The sequence below is a fragment of the Poromitra crassiceps genome, assembly GCF_964638095.1.
Source record: "Poromitra crassiceps genome assembly, chromosome: 4".
Classification (NCBI taxonomy): domain Eukaryota; kingdom Metazoa; phylum Chordata; class Actinopteri; order Beryciformes; family Melamphaidae; genus Poromitra; species Poromitra crassiceps.
In genome coordinates this window covers 28,385,991-28,404,296 of record NC_139626.1, presented here as the reverse complement: position 1 = coordinate 28,404,296, position 18,306 = coordinate 28,385,991, and the positions used below count along the sequence as shown (strand labels likewise).

Sequence of the window (18,306 nt, the reverse complement as noted above, 5' to 3'; positions counted from 1 at the left end):
TGCTCTTGTGTTTAGTCCGTTTTGCATTCACACAACAAACGAACCGCGCCAGGGTTCACTTGGAAGCGAACCGAGACCCACGTTTCAAAGCGGACCAGAGTTCGTTTGTTTGTTCCGCCACAGAGTTCGTTTGCGCCTTCACACCACCCCAAACAAAGCGCACTATCCGAGGAAACGAACTCTGGCGCGGTTAAAGCGGACTAAACAGCTTATATGTGAAAGCGACCTAACTCATGACTCAGAAAGAGAACATGAAAAGTATTCTTTTATGAAGTAATAATAGGCAACATTTGCACATAAATGTCTGTCTTGTCTACAGAAACTCAAACTTCAACAGAAAATCCAAGGAAAAAGACACACACTCTCGCGCATCCAGCCACTCCTATATATATTACCACTTTCATAAAGAGGACAGATCCGGGGAAGTTGGGGCTCTTCTTCATGTTCTTGATGACGGCCGACTGCACCCTCTGCCCCCCGCACTCCACCACCAGGCTGGGAGAAGACACTGCGGCCATCTGGTAGGACTTCATGTTCCGCAGACCCCACGCTAGGACCTGGACACACACACGCACGCACGCACACACACACGTTGTGAGAAACATATGGATATCAGGAGAGGCACAGTGTGTGTGTGTGTGTGTGTGTGTGCGTGTGTGTGCGTGCGTGTGTGTGTGTGTGTGTGTGTGTGTGTGCGTGTGTGCGTGTGTATGTGTGTGTGTGTGTGTGCGTGTGCGTGTGCGTGTGTTACCTCCACAGCAGTGAGCTGCACCACGGGCCGAATGCCTTGAGGAACCATGTAGAGGTTCTCTGCTCTCTTTGGGGGAACTAGGGGAAGATCTGACTCGTCTGACTAGAAAGAGGAGAAGACAGACAGAAGGATAGGAGGGAGGGTATGGTTTAAATGGGTTTATTAGAGAAGAGCACACCACATGAGGAGCTGGAAATGCCTCTCCTGCCATCTTCTTGTCAACCAGTAGCACACCCGTCTGTGTGATTGGCCATTTAGTCACGCCCCTGTCCTGCAGCCTCTCCTCTCTCTCCCCAGAGGGTTTTCATAGTCGACTTCACTGGCTGATTACAACTCCGCTCACCTATGTGCTGCTGCACTCTGGAGCTCTCCATGGTGCTGAACCTGTGATGAGGCATTTTGGCCATTAATTAGCCATTCCCCCCCCATTTAGGCAGCCCTAATTAGCTAAAGCCCCTGACACACCAAGCCGACAGTCGGCTGTCGGCCATGTCTGGGCGTTTGTTGCTCTAGTATTGAGATGTGTTCCGCAGAATCCGCACTGTTCGCTCTAGTCGGCTTTGTCAGCATCTCGTCGCCGGCTTTTCCGCCCGATGTCAACGGATCTGTGTGTCCAGATACAATGAGCCAATGAGCCAACATACAATGTTTCTGGCAGTGTTTGCATGTCTGCTCTCTGCTCTTCAGTCCCCGCCCCCCTGCAAAAGACACTCAAATCTGATTTGGGTGCTCATCAGTCGAAAGCAGATTGGAAACTACCTCCATATGTGGTTTGGGACAACTGACACAAATCAGACTTGGAGCGTCCAGACTCATAAAACCGATCTGGATAGAATCATTAATAAGTCACTAAAGTTCACAAATCAGATTTGGCCTCCTAGTCTGAACATGGCCTTAGTCCCCCCCATGCTTTGCACTATACACTGTATAGTGTTGGGCAAACCTTGTCCTTCAGGATGAGCACAGCAGCCAGCAGTGCATCTCCTGCCCTCTGGCCTCTCTGGATGATGGGGTGCCAGAGCAGTCTCGGCCTCTCCTCCATGGCCGCATTCAGCTTCACCAGCGGGGTGAAAACGCTCCGCCCCAGCAGCTCGTCCTTCCCCTGGGCACACAGGGATGTTTTTGCATCGCAACATAGCTCAGCCATACAAATGCTCTGAGTGCCTCTGCATGTACTATATATCTGCAGACCACCTACCACTTGGTCGCTGTCGTAGAACTCCAGGACAACGTCAGGCGGGTGGTGCGCAAGGTTCTCAGGCTCGCCGTAGATCTCCACATCGTTGAAAATCAGAGTCTGGTCCCAGGTTGGATTCAGCGTCGCTCGCAGCCTCTCTGTTGTCTTACTGACATGCAGGAAGGAGACGTGCGCATATGGATCTGTGGCAGGAAAACAGATGGTTTGCAAGTTTAAGTTTTTTCCCATCCAGAGCAAACAACAATTTCTCACAATGTCACTACGCTCCAATATTATCATCTCATCTGAATGATGAAACTCTGAAACCATTGGCATCTTGATCAATACTTGGAACGCATTGGAAGAAACATTTGAGCACAAGACATCTTACCAGAAAAGCTGTCTTTGTCCATAGACATCATGTTCCTGGCTTGATACACATAGACACGGAGGTGGTACATATGCGACCCTAGAGAGAGAAAACAGACTTTAGATGAGAAACATGTCTAACTAACACGTATACCAAATATATGACCATAGAGGGAAAAAAGAGAAATATATGTTTGTCCTGATATTGCGACATTTTCAAATTGGTTCCCTTTTCCTGGAAATGGCAAGAGCAAATGACACCAAATGGCTGCTGTTTTTGCTCACGGTTTTCTATACATTTTCTAATTATAACTTTCTAAGTTATAATCCTAGGCTATCAATTATTATTATTATTTATAGCCTAGATATTTGATGGAATATATAATATTGTATATCACAATATTTTGTGGGGGACAGCATCGCGATTTTTTGGGGCTGTCGTCCAAGAATAAAATATACCAATACGACAGTTGCATCCAGTAACCCAAAAAGTGTTGTATTTTTTTCTTTATGTACAGTAGGTATGCTTATAATGCATATTCATTAGGGATGTCACAATATATCGTCCCACAATATATTGCGATATCAAAACATGACAATATGTATCGTTGAGATGAAATCTCATATCGTGAGAAAAAGAAGCTGAACATGGTGGCACTGATCTGCATCTGATTGCATGCTCGCTCTCCTTTCATTGCTTTGTTTGAGCAGACGAGGGTCGTTACAGACACGGAGGATGAAAATGGTGAAATTACTCAAATTAGTGTGGAGGATGCCCCCTCAACTTACAAATCGATCGCAAAAAAATATTGTTAAAATATCGTATCGTTATCGTGAACCCAACATCGTGTATCGTATCGTGAACTGAGTGTATCGTGACACCCCTAATATTCACGCATGTGTGTGTGTGTGTGTGTGTGTGTGTGTGTCTGTGTGTCTGTCAGTCTCCCTCTGTGTTTGCATGCCTTACTGTCAAAAGAGCAGGACACAGTAGGTGTGTTGGCACCAAACAGCTTGGTGGCATCTGCCTTGGAGCCTTTCTCCTTGTCGTCCGTATCGACGCCCTGCAGAGAAGACCAACAGAGCTGGATCACTGGGTCGTGCGTCACACACACACAGCCAAATGCAACAGGCCTCAACACTGTGGATGTGCTGCTTGATACCCGAGTCAATATCTCTCTCTCTCTCTCTCTCTCTCTCTCTCTGAATATTAAGATGGCTATATCTGTCTCATTTTAAATTAATTTCTTAAAATGCGTATTATGTTCTTACTTTGCTTTTATGTCTCTTGCTTTGCTTATTATTATCGTATAGGGCTTTACTTTATACTGGTACTCTATTTTTTTCTCCGTTTTTTATCCAAGGCTGATATCTTATTCTCCTATGAAAAAAGGCGAGACACGCACAATCCAAAACCTGTATAGGGCAGGTGCAGAGCTCGAGGCAGGAATAGTAGAAAAAAAAAATAAAGCTCGCACACTGCAAGGGCTCCAGTTTAGGTGTTTTTATTTGACACCGGTGGTTACGTTTCAGGCAGCATGCCCTTCCTCAGACGTTCTGAGGAAGGGCATGCTGCCTGAAACGTAATCACCGGTGTCAAATAAAAACACCTAAACTGGAGCCCTTGCAGTGTGCGAGCTTTATTTATTTTTTCTGATATCTTATTCTCTACATTTACACAGCAATAGAAAATATCAGATTTGTGCAGATAACACTAATCACATTTGAGCCAAAGGCCAAAGTTATGTTCTCTGCTGACCAGCGCCCCCTCCAGCTGGAAGATGGCGGCTGCTCCCAGGCGATCCTCAGGCGCCATCTTCCTCCTCCAGCGCCTCCGACGGAACGTGTCCGATGAACGCTCCTTTCTGTGGAACTTCCAGCCAATCAGAGAGGAGAACTCCCAGCCCTCCGGGTCACCTTGGTCCCGCCTCTGTGAGACAAAGATAAGCATGCACCCGGAATGCACTAGCAGTTAATGACACTTTACTCAGAGCAATGGAACGCATGAGTGAGTGAGTGAGTGAGTGAATGAATGAATGAATGAATGTGCTGTTGAGCGTCTCTCACTTATCTAGATCACAAAATGCAGTATTCTCTTGACAAATAAATTCTGACCACAGCAAACCACTTACAATCTGTATTGGTAATGATGTTTTTTCAATCTTTCTCGATCATCTAAAATCTGTTACATCTTCATTGGAAATCTATCTTCAGCCTCAATAAAGTTGAGATTGAACTTTATTTTCTAACATAAATAAGAATGTTTCCACAGTATTCAACAGTGCTGCCGTATTGTCCCTATGTGCCAACCTGCATAGCGGCTCCAGCAGGGGGTGCCGCTCTCCTGCGAGGCCGGACCAGCCTCCTCCTGCGGTGGACGTGGTAAACCTTCTCCGCAGAAACCCAGGACCGAGGCTTGTCATCTGGAGGGATGGTCACCCCATACTCCCAGCCTGGAGGGCACACACGCACACACACACACACACACACACACACACACACACAGATTAAATACATGATACTCAGAGCAGGTACTCAGAGCAGGTACACATGCAAACACACACAAATCAATGGGCCTTTTTCTCAGCCGCCATTTTATGTCTAAAAGTCAGGGTAACACAGGTGCAACCAACTCACTAATTAGGGCCCCAGCACTGGAACACCTAAATGGACTGGAAGTTGGAAACCCTAATTAATGTTTTGGTGCACCTGTGTTACTTCCTGCCTTTTAGACACAAAATGACTGCTGTGAAAAAGGCCTATTGTACACAATACTGACTGAACCATTTATTAAGTTACACAAGAACACATGGCAACCACAACCCTTGGAAATAGATAGACCTTCTCTTATATTAAAAGGGAGCAAGTGGTCAATATTTGTTTCAATTTTTGTCCCGGAAGTGTCACTAGGCATTGTGACATCAGTGATGTCATAAGAGCCATTGTGATGTCATCAGTGATGCGAAGTTGTGACATCATCATTGATGGGTGAGGCCGCACAGTGGCCGAGCCTAGGACTTTATATAAAAGGGAGCAAGTGGGCACTGTTTGTTACAATTTTTGTCCCACTGATGATGTCATAATGTCTAGACATCATCAGTGATGTCATCAGTGACATCATTATTGACCAAAACCATCTTATGACATGACTGATGATGTCATAGGCACTGATGATGTCATAAACATTGTGACATTATCAGTGATGTCACTCGAGCAATTGTGTTTTTTGGTTACACACTCAAGCAATTGTGACATCACTGATGTCATATACATTGTGACATAATTGTGATGTCATCAGTGAGTGATGTCATCAGTGATGCAAAGTTCAGCAATTGTGCGCTACGCATGCCAATAGAGCAGGCGAGGCCACGCAGCAGCCGAAGCTGCGGACGAGGCAGCGCAGCGGCCAAGCTGTGTGTGTGAGCTGCAGGGCCAGCTTGGCGAGCTGCAGGGCGGACGAGCCCGCTCAGCAGGCGAGCCTAGGCATCTCGCATGCGTAGTGCGCAATATGCCTATGCAGGATTTTGTAAGATAAGATAGCAGTAATATTAAGAATATGTAGGAGGAAGAAAAATGCAAAACATTTGCAATTCTTTCATTATGTTTTTGGATGTTAGAATATTTGGGAATTTATTTTCATTCCAATTTTGAGAATCTACCTTGTGAATTTTCTAAATGTTAAGGAAGCGACACGCTTCAGGGACCCAGGACAACTAGGGAAAATCAGGACTTGCATTTTTATAACATTTCATACATCAAAAATAAACTGGGATCCAAATAAGTTGAAAGACTTCTATGGCGCTAGCTTGTAGCAGTTTAGATGAAGGACGAGACCTTGATCATCCACGGCTCGGTTGTCGTCCACGGTCCACTCGTCCTCCCAGCTCCACCCTGGAGGACACTCAAAATCTCCGGGGCTCTGGCTCTTCTCCCCGTTCTGAACAACACAACATCTCAGTTAGCTTAGCTGCACACATGCACTCATGTTCTTTACCTGCTTATTCCCATCCATACTCTGAGCGTCGTGGAGGACAGAGAAACACACCAGACAGATAATGAAACCAAACCCATTATATAAACATTAATTATCCATTAAAAATAACAAAGTTAAAAAAGTAAGGGTTAGCATATTCCTGGGAGGTTGATTCATGAACACTAGTAATTATGGGATGTTTCATACCTTTTGTGCATGATTGACATGGTTATTAAAGAGTTAGTTCCTGTCTCCCTATCTTTTTAGCTCTATAAGTCACTCTGTTGGTTGGTCCATTGTTTGGTTGGTCCATTAGTTGGTCCACAAAAGTTGGAAATATCTGGTTGCAGATATTGCAAATTTGCCCCCCTGTTCATTAAGTCAAAAAAAAATCAAAGGGTGTTTCATTAATTCCTTAACTAATTCCATGAGGTTTATGCATAAATTAATTAAGGGGTCAATTACAGGGAGAACATGCAAACTCCTCCCCCGCCCCCGTTACTGTAAGCAGGCAAGAGTGCCAATCACTGAGCCGCCATGCCAGTTCCTTCCAGCAGGCCTTCATGCAGTGATACTCAACTTGCGGCCCGTGGGCCACATGCGGCCCATGGGCGCCCCCTGTGTGGCCCGCAATGGAATTACAAAAAAACAAAAACAAAAAAAAACTGCTGAATAAGTGTCCAAATGTTCATGTCATTCTGGCCAATACTCTACTTCTATTATAGCATTTCAGTCTGGAATATGGAATATCTTTCAATAATCTATGATTTAGCTGCTAAATTGTCAAATGCACTTGTACTTAACCTAACTAACTTAACCTAACTAACTATCCGGTGTGCACAACATTGTCAGACTAAACTCCGGCTGATACCCCAAAAACCTACAATCCGCTACAAAAAAATGTATATTGTTTGTTTATTAACTGGCCCCTGGCCTTCTATCATTTCACGAAAGTGGCCCCCAGGCAAAGCAAGTCGAGTATCCCTGCCTTAATGTTTAGGAACGGTGTGAAAATAAGTAAATGAGTAACTGAGATCAGTGAATGTGAAAATACTCTGCATGTACTGTAGGTGTGTTATACTTCCATATGTGCATGTACTGTAGGTGTGTGCATGCAAAAGAGACACAGAAGAGAGACGGTGTGTGTGTGTGTGTGTGTGTGTGTGTGTGTGGGTGTGTGTGGGTGTGTCTGATGTGTTTACAATACGCTCTTATTTGCATAGCTGCGAGTTGTGTTGCTCTCACCACATCGGTGAAGGGCTCGGAGGCCGCCTTCCACTCTCTACCAGGGAAGCGAGTCTCGTTTTGGAACACCTCGTCCATGAACTCAGTGTGTCCTGCGTCTGCCTCTGTCAACAGACTGAAACACGTGTTTGTGTGTGAAATATGAAAAAAAGGCATATTTTCCGTAGAGGTTAAGTAGAGGTCCTGTGTGACAGCGGTGTAGGGAGCGGGGGAGTCTGCTGTAGGTTGGGAAAATATCATTTCCTTATGGGGATCCATTTATGATGACATTATGGAATGTGGCAGCTTAGGACCATGTTAGAGAGAAGGTTGCATGTTTTTACAGTGTGTGTTTACATGCATGTGCTATTAGCCATGCTACTGATTAACCTGTTTATATTCAACTTTAATATCCTTCTTAGCAAATCAATAGAACCCTCCTGTCACTTGCTGCCTCTCCCTCGTTGACTGAGCAATACTAGCTTTACTTCTCATGAATGTGAACAAAAATGATGACACTAGCAGAATATTTTCCATATGACGACTCGTAGACATTGTTCATGAAGAAAGGGAAGTACCTACTGTATACACAGAAGTGTGAGAAGCAAGTTGGTACTTTTAGAGTTTCATCTCATAATGGTGAAGCAGATTCAGTATTCTTGAGGCACTAAGGCGCCCTCTAAAAAAGCCTTCTAAAACCTATACTAAGACATTGGGCTTTTCTCAGACACAATTGTCAATGTTCACTAAATATATATATATATATATAAAATAAACATTATTTTATTTATTTAATATGTAATGCACTGCAGACATCGCTCCAGGTCTTAAAAGGGGTATACACGCAAATGTTGCATCAGGTCTTAATGGTTAAGGTGTAGATATGGGTCAAAGGTTACATATTTAGTCTGGATATAGGAACGTTGCTTAGTGCTACTTTTCCATTTCTTCCTCTGATGGAAGGCAGTGGCTATTATTCAGTTTACAGATGTAGACTGATGGAAGGCAGTGGCTTCAGTTTACAGATGTAGACTGATGGAAGGCAGTGGCTTCAGTTTACAGATGTAGACTGATGGAAGGCAGTGGCTTCAGTTTACAGATGTAGACTGATGGAAGGCAGTGGCTTCAGTTTACAGATGTAGACTGATGGAAGGCAGTGGCTTCAGTTTACAGATGTAGACTGATGGAAGGCAGTGGCTTCAGTTTACAGTGTTGATTGGTGGAAGGCAGTGGCTTCAGTTTACAGATGTAGATTGGTGGAAGGCAGTGGCTATGCTTCAGTTTACAGATGTAGACTGATGGAAGGCAGTGGCGTCAGTTTACAGATGTAGACTGATGGAAGGCAGTGGCTTCAGTTTACAGATGTAGACGGATGGAAGGCAGTGGCGTCAGTTTACAGATGTAGACTGATGGAAGGCAGTGGCTTCAGTTTACTGATGTAGACTGATGGAAGGCAGTGGCTTCAGTTTACAGATGTAGACTGGTGGAAGGCAGTGGCTTCAGTTTACAGATGTAGACTAGTGGAAGGCAGTGGCTTCAGTTTACAGATGTAGACTGGTGGAAGGCAGTGGCTTCAGTTTACAGATGTAGACTAGTGGAAGGCAGTGGCTTCAGTTTACAGATGTAGACTAGTGGAAGGCAGTGGCTTCAGTTTACAGATGTAGACAGACTAGAACATGTCGCAGGCCTTATTTGTCAAGTTGTGTAGCATTATGGAGCCTATAGCGAAGCCTGGCCATCCCACTGTACAGCACTTGCTATAGGAGTCCTATATACTGTAAGTAAGGCAGGTGCAGAGATTTGCTGTATTGAGTTTGCACATAGTGGAAACCAACCATGCAGGGAGTAGGTTGTGTTACATGCAGCAGTAACCCGTTTCATATTGTAATATAAGCCATGCATCTGAACCAGGTTTGTCATCATCAAAGAAAGATTTTACCCCGAATCATGACTACATTTTGTCAACCCAAAACCAGGTTACGTGAGGTGAGGGAGCGCCGTTTGGTGAACCAGATATGGAGGCACAACTCAACAACTGTCAGGCACTAGCAGTGAGGAGGCACTCACTGCAAAATGCCCCATTTCACTTGGTAATGGGTTCAGTGATCACTGATCGAACTGTTCAACTAGTTAGTCAAATATCTCGCATGAGTCAGCTCTGCCCACTGAAATCTGGGAGAAGGAACTACATGAATGAGGCAGTAGGGGGACCACCAATCAGATGATCATCTTGCTGAATAAAAAGTAAGGAACTTAATTAGTCAACCTTCATTAGATTTGCAAACTGAATTTGGCCTCTGCTGCTCATGTTTTGGTTTGTGGGAAGAGTTTTGCTCCAAGGGTGAATCATTTCAGCTAGCTGGCGCACACTGGTATTTAGTCCTGAAGTCATGGTCAGTGGCATGAGAGGAATGTAAACACAGCTTCCTCTGCTTCAGTCCACACAGGCAGAATCAACACAGTCCAATATTACCACCATCAGTCCACACTAATACCTTCCCACAGGCTTATCAGAGCCAGGTTCCTGTACACAACACACAGCAGCCAGTAAGCCAAGCCAAGTTCACCTTTCCTGTCTTTTCCATTTTCTTGGGGGCAATAACGCAGTCTAGATCCAAAACAAACGCATGCTTTCTTCTGGTATTGTAGTGCCAAACCCAAAACGTCCCCATCAAATCACAAGTTCTTTCTCTTTGTCACTGCCTGATATTTGATAAAAGACTGCAGTTATTCAATCATATTCAGTCTTACTCACCCTCTCTCTGGGTCAATGAACCACTCGGCCTCCCACTCCCATCCTCTGGGGGGCAGGAAGTACTCCTGCTTCAGCTTCAGCTTGCCCGTCACATCGGAGTACTTGTGGCGCCCCACCAGTCCTGTGGTCCCCCAATTCCCAAACATCTGGGCCTGGTTCTCATACTGTAATGCAAATGGATGCATGCGTTTTAGGTGATGCCTTGGATGCTGGAAAAGTCTCCTGTGCAGTTATGGCCATTGTCTTTGAGAGCAACGTACCAGCTCAGCAAAGACACTGAACGTTCCTTCAGAGAAAGAGTTGAACTTCTTCTCGTGTGCAGAGAGACCGAGCCACATGTTGACTCGGATCTGCACCGGCACCTTCAAGCCCTTGGTCTTGTCCATGGGGTACTGAGGGGAACATAAAAATCACACAACGTTTATTACCTCAGCGAAACGGAGGCTAGTGCTACTTTTCATCACTTAGAATCGAATAGCAACATATCAGACTGCTACCAGAGCCAAACCCAAATGCAAAATCCTTTATTCAACCAAGCCGTTTCTTAGATGTTTTCAGTGATTGTGATGACTTGACTGCTGTTGTCTACCTGCATGATGATGGTCTGTGTCTTGCCACAGTGCTGTCCACAGGCCTGATCACTGTACGTGGAGTAGAGGACCTGGTGTGCTGGGATGCGACTGTATGCCACCCTCTTCTCACCTCTCAGCATCCAGATGATCACGTCTGGCATGCTGTTCTGGGGCTGGAAACACAGGCGTCAATATACTCTATAGCTAATACTATGTGACTGAATGGAATCAATATACTCTATAGCTAATACTATGTGACTGAATGGAGAGCTGCTAAGCCAGCAAAATTAGCATTTTCTTATCTCTCTCCCCCCCCCCCCCAGAGTTTTCTCCCATTTTCTTCCCAATAAGAGCAGTGGTTCTCAAATGGGGGTCCGGGGACCCCCAGGGGTCCGTGGCACTTTGCAAGGGGGTCCGCGAAAATCTTCTTCAGGAAAATAAAAATAAACCCCTTTTTTTTGCAAAAGCTTCATATTTTAACAAAAATATTGTATGCTTTAAATCTAAAATGGTTCATGGATTACATTCTAATCTAACAAACCTATCAATTTAAAAATCAAGAACGTTACCGTGGAAACAATTAAGCAAAGCCCAAAATCACAAATCAGAATGAGGGGGTCCCCTGTATATTTTCTATCTTTGTAAGGGCTCCTTGGCTAAAAAAAACATTTGAGAACCTCTGCAATAGAGTAGCGCAGGGATGACGCATGTTTGTAGGCTTACCCAGAAGTCCTTGCGCTGCTGGTTCGTAGGGGGAAAAGTGGGCGGGAAAATCCCATTCACTTTTACATGTACAAGCCGGAAGTGCTACTGTAGCATCCATGTTTTCCAGACTCATTCCTGCGATACTCTATTGTACAGTACTTGGCCAATTCCCCCTGCTGTCCCGGTCGTGGCTCCACCCCCTCTGCCGAACTGGGCAGAGTTGTAGACTAGCACATGCTTCCTCCCATACATGTGCAGCCGCTTCTTTTCACATGACAGCGAGGGGGTTTCGCCGGCAGCACGTGGGAGGATCACGTTATTCCCCCCAGTTCACCCCCCCCCCCTTCCCCCTTCAAATAGGCGCCCCAACCGACCAGAGGAGGCACGAGTGCAACGACCAGGACACTACACCCTTAATCTGGCTTCTCACCCGCAGACACGGCCAATTGTGCCTGTATGGACGCCCGACCATGCCGGAGGTAACACGGGGGCTCGACCTTGCGACCCTCGTGTTGGTAGGCAGGGAAACTATCGCTGCACTATCCCGACGCCCAAACCTTATTACTTAATACAATAATTGACTGTATTATAATGCAATCATATTCACTATCGAAAATCTAGATCCACTCATCTAAAAAAGTCATGCAAGTTAAGTCTAGTTTAACCTATGTCTTTGAAACTGGCCCAGTACTGTATATTCTATATGCACAGCAAATGTGTTGAGTGTAAAAATGTATTCCAATAGCTTTGAACATACGCCCCAAAGCCATATCAGCTCTGTGAGTGGACAGACAACTCTGCATCACAACTAATGGATGGGAAACCATCACTTAACCCTGGAAGATTTGCTTGCCGTGTTCATACCTCCTCAGCCAGCAGCTTCAGTTTATCCAGCCATGCCTCGATGTCCGGCAATGTGTCTCTGACCTCTCTGGCCTCCTCCCTCATGCGTCGGGCTCCCTCCCCGATGGTGGTCATGGCGCCGTCCCGCATCTTCTTGATCTGGATGTCCAGGGCTGTCAGGTTGGGTTTGCCCTCCAGCTCGGGGGTCGGGAGACTGGAGGACAGCCGAGACACCAGGTGGGGTCAGGTCAGTCGCATCAAAACATCATTGGGATTATGTATCTCATAAACCCTCTCCTGTCTGTGTCGCTGTTTCACAAACTTTTGTCTAAATCAGACCAGTGGTGTCAGATGTATTACTTTATCAATTAAAAAATATATATTTTCACAATATTATCAAGCTGGGGCATGCTACAGTATATTATTGTGCAATCCTGTCATATTTCCGAGATATTGTCAGCTCATCATGCATTATTATAAGAGCAGCATATAAAATTCTTACCTTTCTAGATCTTCAGTGAGCTGATTGAGCAACTTCAGCCACACCTCGTCCAGCTGTATTTGCGTGACTTTAGCCAAGATGGCGGTTTTAAAGGTTTCCAGGTTAGCTTGCTGTAAAAGGTTTTAAAGGTTTCCAGGTTAGCTTGCTGTAAAAGGTTTTAAAGGTTTCCACGTTAGCTTGCTGTAAAAGGTTTTAAAGGTTTCCAGGTTAGCTTGCTGTAAAAGGTTTTAAAGGTTTCCAGGTTAGCTTGCTGTAAAAGGTTTTAAAGGTTTCCAGGTTAGCTTGCTGTAAAAGTAACACAAGATGGGTGGGGGTTTAAACAGATGCAGAGTACGTGCAGCACCCCAGCAGTCCTGATGTCGTCATCTTACAACCATGAGCCTGGCTCCCACACTGGCCCAAGCACACGCATGCAGCAAACACCATTCAAACGTAATTAATACTAACGAGTTAACTCCCGGCAGTAGACCGTTAACTCTCATTGAAACTTAACACTAACGAGTTAACTCCCGGCAGTAGACCGTTAACTCTTATTCAAACTTAATTAATACTAACAAGTTAACTTTCCAGCAGTAGACATTAACTCTCATTCAAACTTAATTAATTCTAACGAGTTAACTCCCAGCAGTAGACCGTTAACTCTCATTCAAACTTAATTAATACTAACGAGTTAACTTTCCAGCAGTAGACAGTTAACTATCATTCAAACTTAATTAATACTAACAAGGTAACTCCCAGCAGTAGACAGTTAACTATCATTCAAACTTAATTAATACTAACAAGGTAACTCCCAGCAGTAGACAGTTAACTCTCATTCAAACTTAATTAATACTAACAAGTTAACTTTCCAGCAGTAGACATTAACTCTCATTCAAACTTAATTAATACTAACGAGTTAACTCCCAGCAGTAGACAGTTAACTATCATTCAAACTTAATTAATACTAACAAGGTAACTCCCAGCAGTAGACAGTTAACTATCATTCAAACTTAATTAATACTAACAAGGTAACTCCCAGCAGTAGACCGTTAACTCTCATTCAAACTTAATTAATACTAACGAGTTAACTCCCAGCAGTAGACAGTTAACTATCATTCAAACTTAATTAATACTAACAAGGTAACTCCCAGCAGTAGACAGTTAACTCTCATTCAAACTTAATTAATACTAACAAGTTAACTTTCCAACAGTAGACATTAACTCTCATTCAAACTTAATTAATACTAACGAGTTAACTCCCAGCAGTAGACAGTTAACTATCATTCAAACTTAATTAATACTAACAAGGTAACTCCCAGCAGTAGACAGTTAACTCTCATTCAAACTTAATTAATACTAACAAGTTAACTTTCCAGCAGTAGACATTAACTCTCATTCAAACTTAATTAATACTAACAAGTTAACTTTCCAGCAGTAGACATTAACTCTCATCAAACTTAATTAATACTAACAAGTTAACTCCCAGCAGTAGACCGTTAACTATCATTCAAACTTAATTAATACTAACAAGGTAACTCCCAGCAGTAGACCGTTAACTCTCATTCAAACTTAATTAATACTAACAAGGTAACTCCCGGCAGTAAATGTTAACTCTCATTCAAACTTAATTAATACTAACAAGGTAACTCCCGGCAGTAAATGTTAACTATCATTCAAACTTAATTAATACTAACAAGGTAACTCCCAGCAGTAGACCGTTAACTCTCATTCAAACTTAATTAATACTAACAAGGTAACTCCCGGCAGTAAATGTTAACTCTCATTCAAACTTAATTAATACTAACAAGGTAACTCCCAGCAGTAAATGTTAACTCTCATTCAAACTTAATTAATACTAATGAGTTCACTTCCGGCAGTAGACCGTTAACTCTCATCAAACTTAATTAATACAAACGAGTTAACTCCCGGCAGGAGACCGTTAACTCTCATTCAAACTTAATTCATCATCAAAATCTCACTCTTACCAGGTGATGAGCGATGTAGAGGACCATATTGACAGTGTTCAGTCGATGGCTGATGTCCTCCCAGAATGAAGTGACCACAACCACTGGCTTAGTGTCGGCCCAGGGCAGGTAGTAGTAGTGGTTACCTAGTCAAATTATACACAAACAAACAAGCCAAATCTGTTACAGTACTATTATAAAACAGATGATCTGGTTCTGTATATTGCAAGAGACACCTTTCTGTGTTGCTCTAAGAGTCTAATGGATCAACCCCCAGCCGTGCTAAAACGGCACACACTCATGGTTCTGTCAGGCGTGATGGATAGAAGAGTCTGTTTAATGGCACGTTTGTTTTTACACTCAATGTAAAATGTTCTGGATTAAAGTGTCAGGAAATGCCTACAGTATAATTTGTAATAACCACCATATAACCCTGTTTATGGGGCAGTGGCAGCCCAATGGTTACAGAAGCGAGCTTGTGACTGGAAGGTCGTTGGTTCAGTCCCTAGGACCCCAGGACCGGCAGGATAAATCTGGGTGCGGAAAGTGAAAAGGCAGTGCTTGCCCCTCCCTCATTACCACCACTGAGGTGCCCTTGAGCAAGGCCCTTAACCCCAACTGCTCCAATGCAGCTGGTCAGTGGCCTTCAGATCTAACGGTGGTTGTACTGGTCAGCTTCCAGGTATGAATGTGTGTGTGTGAATGTGAACAGGGCGCTCCTGAAAAAGAGAGCATTGCTCTCAGTGATATTCCCCTGAATAAGTAAAGTTAAAAAAAAATGTTGAGTAGGAAAGTATCTTAGTGACCTTTGAAAGACAACAGAACCAAAATAACATTCATGTTTTCAGTGATAAGCCAAAGTAATTGATTTCTGTGTATTACGTTTCCTAGCTTCTTCAACACACCCTATCTTGTTTCTTCCCTTCCATTTACTGTAATGTCTTCTTTCAAAAAGATGAAGGAAAATAAGTTCACCTAAAAACTTGCCCAAGACAAATTGATTTACTCACCATCGAAAACAGCACAGCTGAACCGGGTGGTGGAGGCCAATGGCTTGCAGGTGGTGTCCAATTTGTTGCCATAGTTACCGATGCTGACCTCAAACTGGATTGGTTCGCCAGGTTCCTGGATCATGCCGGCGCTGTGGAAGACCGCACACAGACAGTACTTCCTCCTCCGCTGGTACTTCTGAAGAATGGAGGGAGAGATGAAGGGAGAGAAAGAAGGGGATGAGCGGAATTCAGTAGCACTCCTTCCGGAAGTAGCATGTTGGATCTTCAGGGGGAAAGTGAATGAAGTAGCATGTTGGATGTTCAGGGGGAAAGTGAATGAAGTAGCATGTTGGATCTTCAGGGGGAAAGTGAATGAAGTAGCATGTTGGATCTTCAGGGGGAAAAGTGAATGAAGTAGCATGTTGGATCTTCAGGAAGTCAATGGGGTTTTAGAATGGGGATTTCACTTACATGCATAAAATAAGGTATGTGGTTAACAAAAGGTTATGGTAATATTAAAATATAATATTAACAATATTAAAACCTTAAATTTGTGCTCCAAATGTAACATTGATATCATTTTTACTGCACTATTTGCATTTTGTAATTGTCACGCTGTGTCTGTAACCCCTGGCGTTGTATATTAGGCTTGTTATTCTTTGCTACTGTATTATTACTGCTAATAAAAAATAGGAAAGGAAAAAGTTTCCTCAATGGGCAAAATGATGTGTCAGTGCAGGAGGAAGACTGCAATTATGTCGAAATTAGCCAGAGATGTGTGAATGCAAGATAAGATGTAGGTTGGGCTTGCAGTTTGTCAAGTGTAGTATGTTGTAAGCACTTTGAACACGCAATCATTTTGAAGCCATTATTCCAGTCTTAATATAAGAATGTTGTGTGAAACCCCACTGAGTTCAAACTTGTCAGGCATGACTCAGTGAAGCAGTCGTCACCGTACCTGGGCCACCAGGATGTCATCACTGGAGATGGCATCTACGGTCTTGTTGGCCTCCAGCTTAGTGTCCAGCTTAGTGGACAGCTCCATCAGGATCCTGCCCCTGTATGCCACCCCCTGCCCCTGTGCAAACACAACACAGACATCAGCAGTGTTGGGCAAGTTACTTTCAAAATGTAATATACTACATATTACTAGTTACTTTCATTTGAAAGTAATATGTTACTTTACAATATTACTTTCTGTGTAGAGTAACTCGTTAGTTATTACACTACTTTTGCATTACTTTTACCAAAACAACAGCAGCAGCAGAATGACATCGCTGCCCCGGTATAGTAACTGGTATAATATGACTGAAATCCTATAAGTACTAACTAAGTTATATTACTGAGTTACTGCTAAAAGTAATATATTACATGTAATATATTACTTTTGTAATGAGTGACCCCCAACACTGACATCAGCAGGTGAGCACTGCTGGCAGATGCTGGAAGAGCCATTAAGAGAGAAACAGATGGGAGGAAACAGACAGGAGGGGAGAGGTACACTGCCAGTCAAAAGACACCTGATTGAATGTCTTCTGTTTATCATGATCCTAAAGCCATTTTCATCTAAAGGCTTGTGCTTAAATGCTTGAAATTTGTTTCTTAAATTGTGACTTTGATGCCGATGGATGGATTTCTTTCCAAAGTCTTTGCCTTATACATATATATATATATAGAAGAAAGTAGTGCCCTGTGCACAGCTGTGCTGCTAGTCCCGGGTGCAGCTGGAGCAGGAACAGCAGAAATAGCAGTAGAAAGGAAATCCAGCACACACCAGGTTGTCAGAATAGACTTCTTTTATTTAAGTTGCATAAATATGGCGAACTATATTTATGCAACTTAAATAAAAGAAGTCTATTCTGACAACCTGGTGTGCGCTGGATTTCCTTTCTACTGCTATATATATATATATATATATATATATATATATATATATATATATCTCTTATATATATATATCTTTTATATATATATATATCTCTTATATATATATCTTATATATATATAGTATATATATAAAAAAAATTGGGGGGGGGCATCAGTGCATAATTCCATTTGTGTTTGTTCATAGTGATGTCTTCACTATTATTTAAAAATGTGGAGAGTAGTAAAGAGTAAAGGGAATTGTGGTGTGTCCAATCTTCTGACTGGTAGCATACGTTTAAATTTCCAGTGACTGATAAGACACTGACCGCTAAGATTGCAGCGCAAATTGTGCTTTTTCTTAAGCTCACAAAGCAGGGATCTTAGATGATCTTAGATCATGCAGCTGGATCTCAGATGAAAAGAAAGTAAAACATGCAAATCTAATCTAGAATCTAGAAGTCTGAAGCCAATACCTTTCCGAAGTTGAGCTCCTCATACGGGTCAGGCAGGCCGCTGAACTCTCTGGGGCTGCCGTACAGGTTGACGTAGCAAGGCCCAAACGCCGGCAGGAAGCCCACGTCCGACTCCCCCGTGCTAGCTGGGAAGTGTTGGTAACACAGCATTAGCCTCTTTA

At 43.4% G+C, this 18,306-nt stretch overlaps 1 protein-coding gene across 2 annotated transcripts in view; it reads right to left on the bottom strand.

The window, feature by feature from the left end:
- LOC310775382 (myoferlin-like) overlaps window positions 1–18,306 on the bottom strand; it is a 64,391-nt gene that overhangs the window by 17,213 nt on the left and 28,872 nt on the right. For both annotated transcript variants that reach the window (XM_083635528.1, XM_083635529.1), the window contains exons 17-35: window positions 18,146–18,270; window positions 16,765–16,884; window positions 15,825–16,002; window positions 14,836–14,960; window positions 12,872–12,981; window positions 12,391–12,583; window positions 10,839–10,994; window positions 10,510–10,641; window positions 10,250–10,413; window positions 7,516–7,630; window positions 6,132–6,234; window positions 4,608–4,750; window positions 4,057–4,227; window positions 3,268–3,361; window positions 2,320–2,397; window positions 1,950–2,131; window positions 1,695–1,853; window positions 752–853; window positions 396–557 (exon numbers count right to left, since the gene is read on the bottom strand). In XM_083635528.1, coding sequence (XP_083491654.1) covers window positions 396–557; window positions 752–853; window positions 1,695–1,853; window positions 1,950–2,131; window positions 2,320–2,397; window positions 3,268–3,361; window positions 4,057–4,227; window positions 4,608–4,750; window positions 6,132–6,234; window positions 7,516–7,630; window positions 10,250–10,413; window positions 10,510–10,641; window positions 10,839–10,994; window positions 12,391–12,583; window positions 12,872–12,981; window positions 14,836–14,960; window positions 15,825–16,002; window positions 16,765–16,884; window positions 18,146–18,270 — 2,612 coding nt within the window. The remainder of the gene's footprint in view (window positions 1–395; window positions 558–751; window positions 854–1,694; window positions 1,854–1,949; window positions 2,132–2,319; window positions 2,398–3,267; window positions 3,362–4,056; window positions 4,228–4,607; window positions 4,751–6,131; window positions 6,235–7,515; window positions 7,631–10,249; window positions 10,414–10,509; window positions 10,642–10,838; window positions 10,995–12,390; window positions 12,584–12,871; window positions 12,982–14,835; window positions 14,961–15,824; window positions 16,003–16,764; window positions 16,885–18,145; window positions 18,271–18,306) is intronic.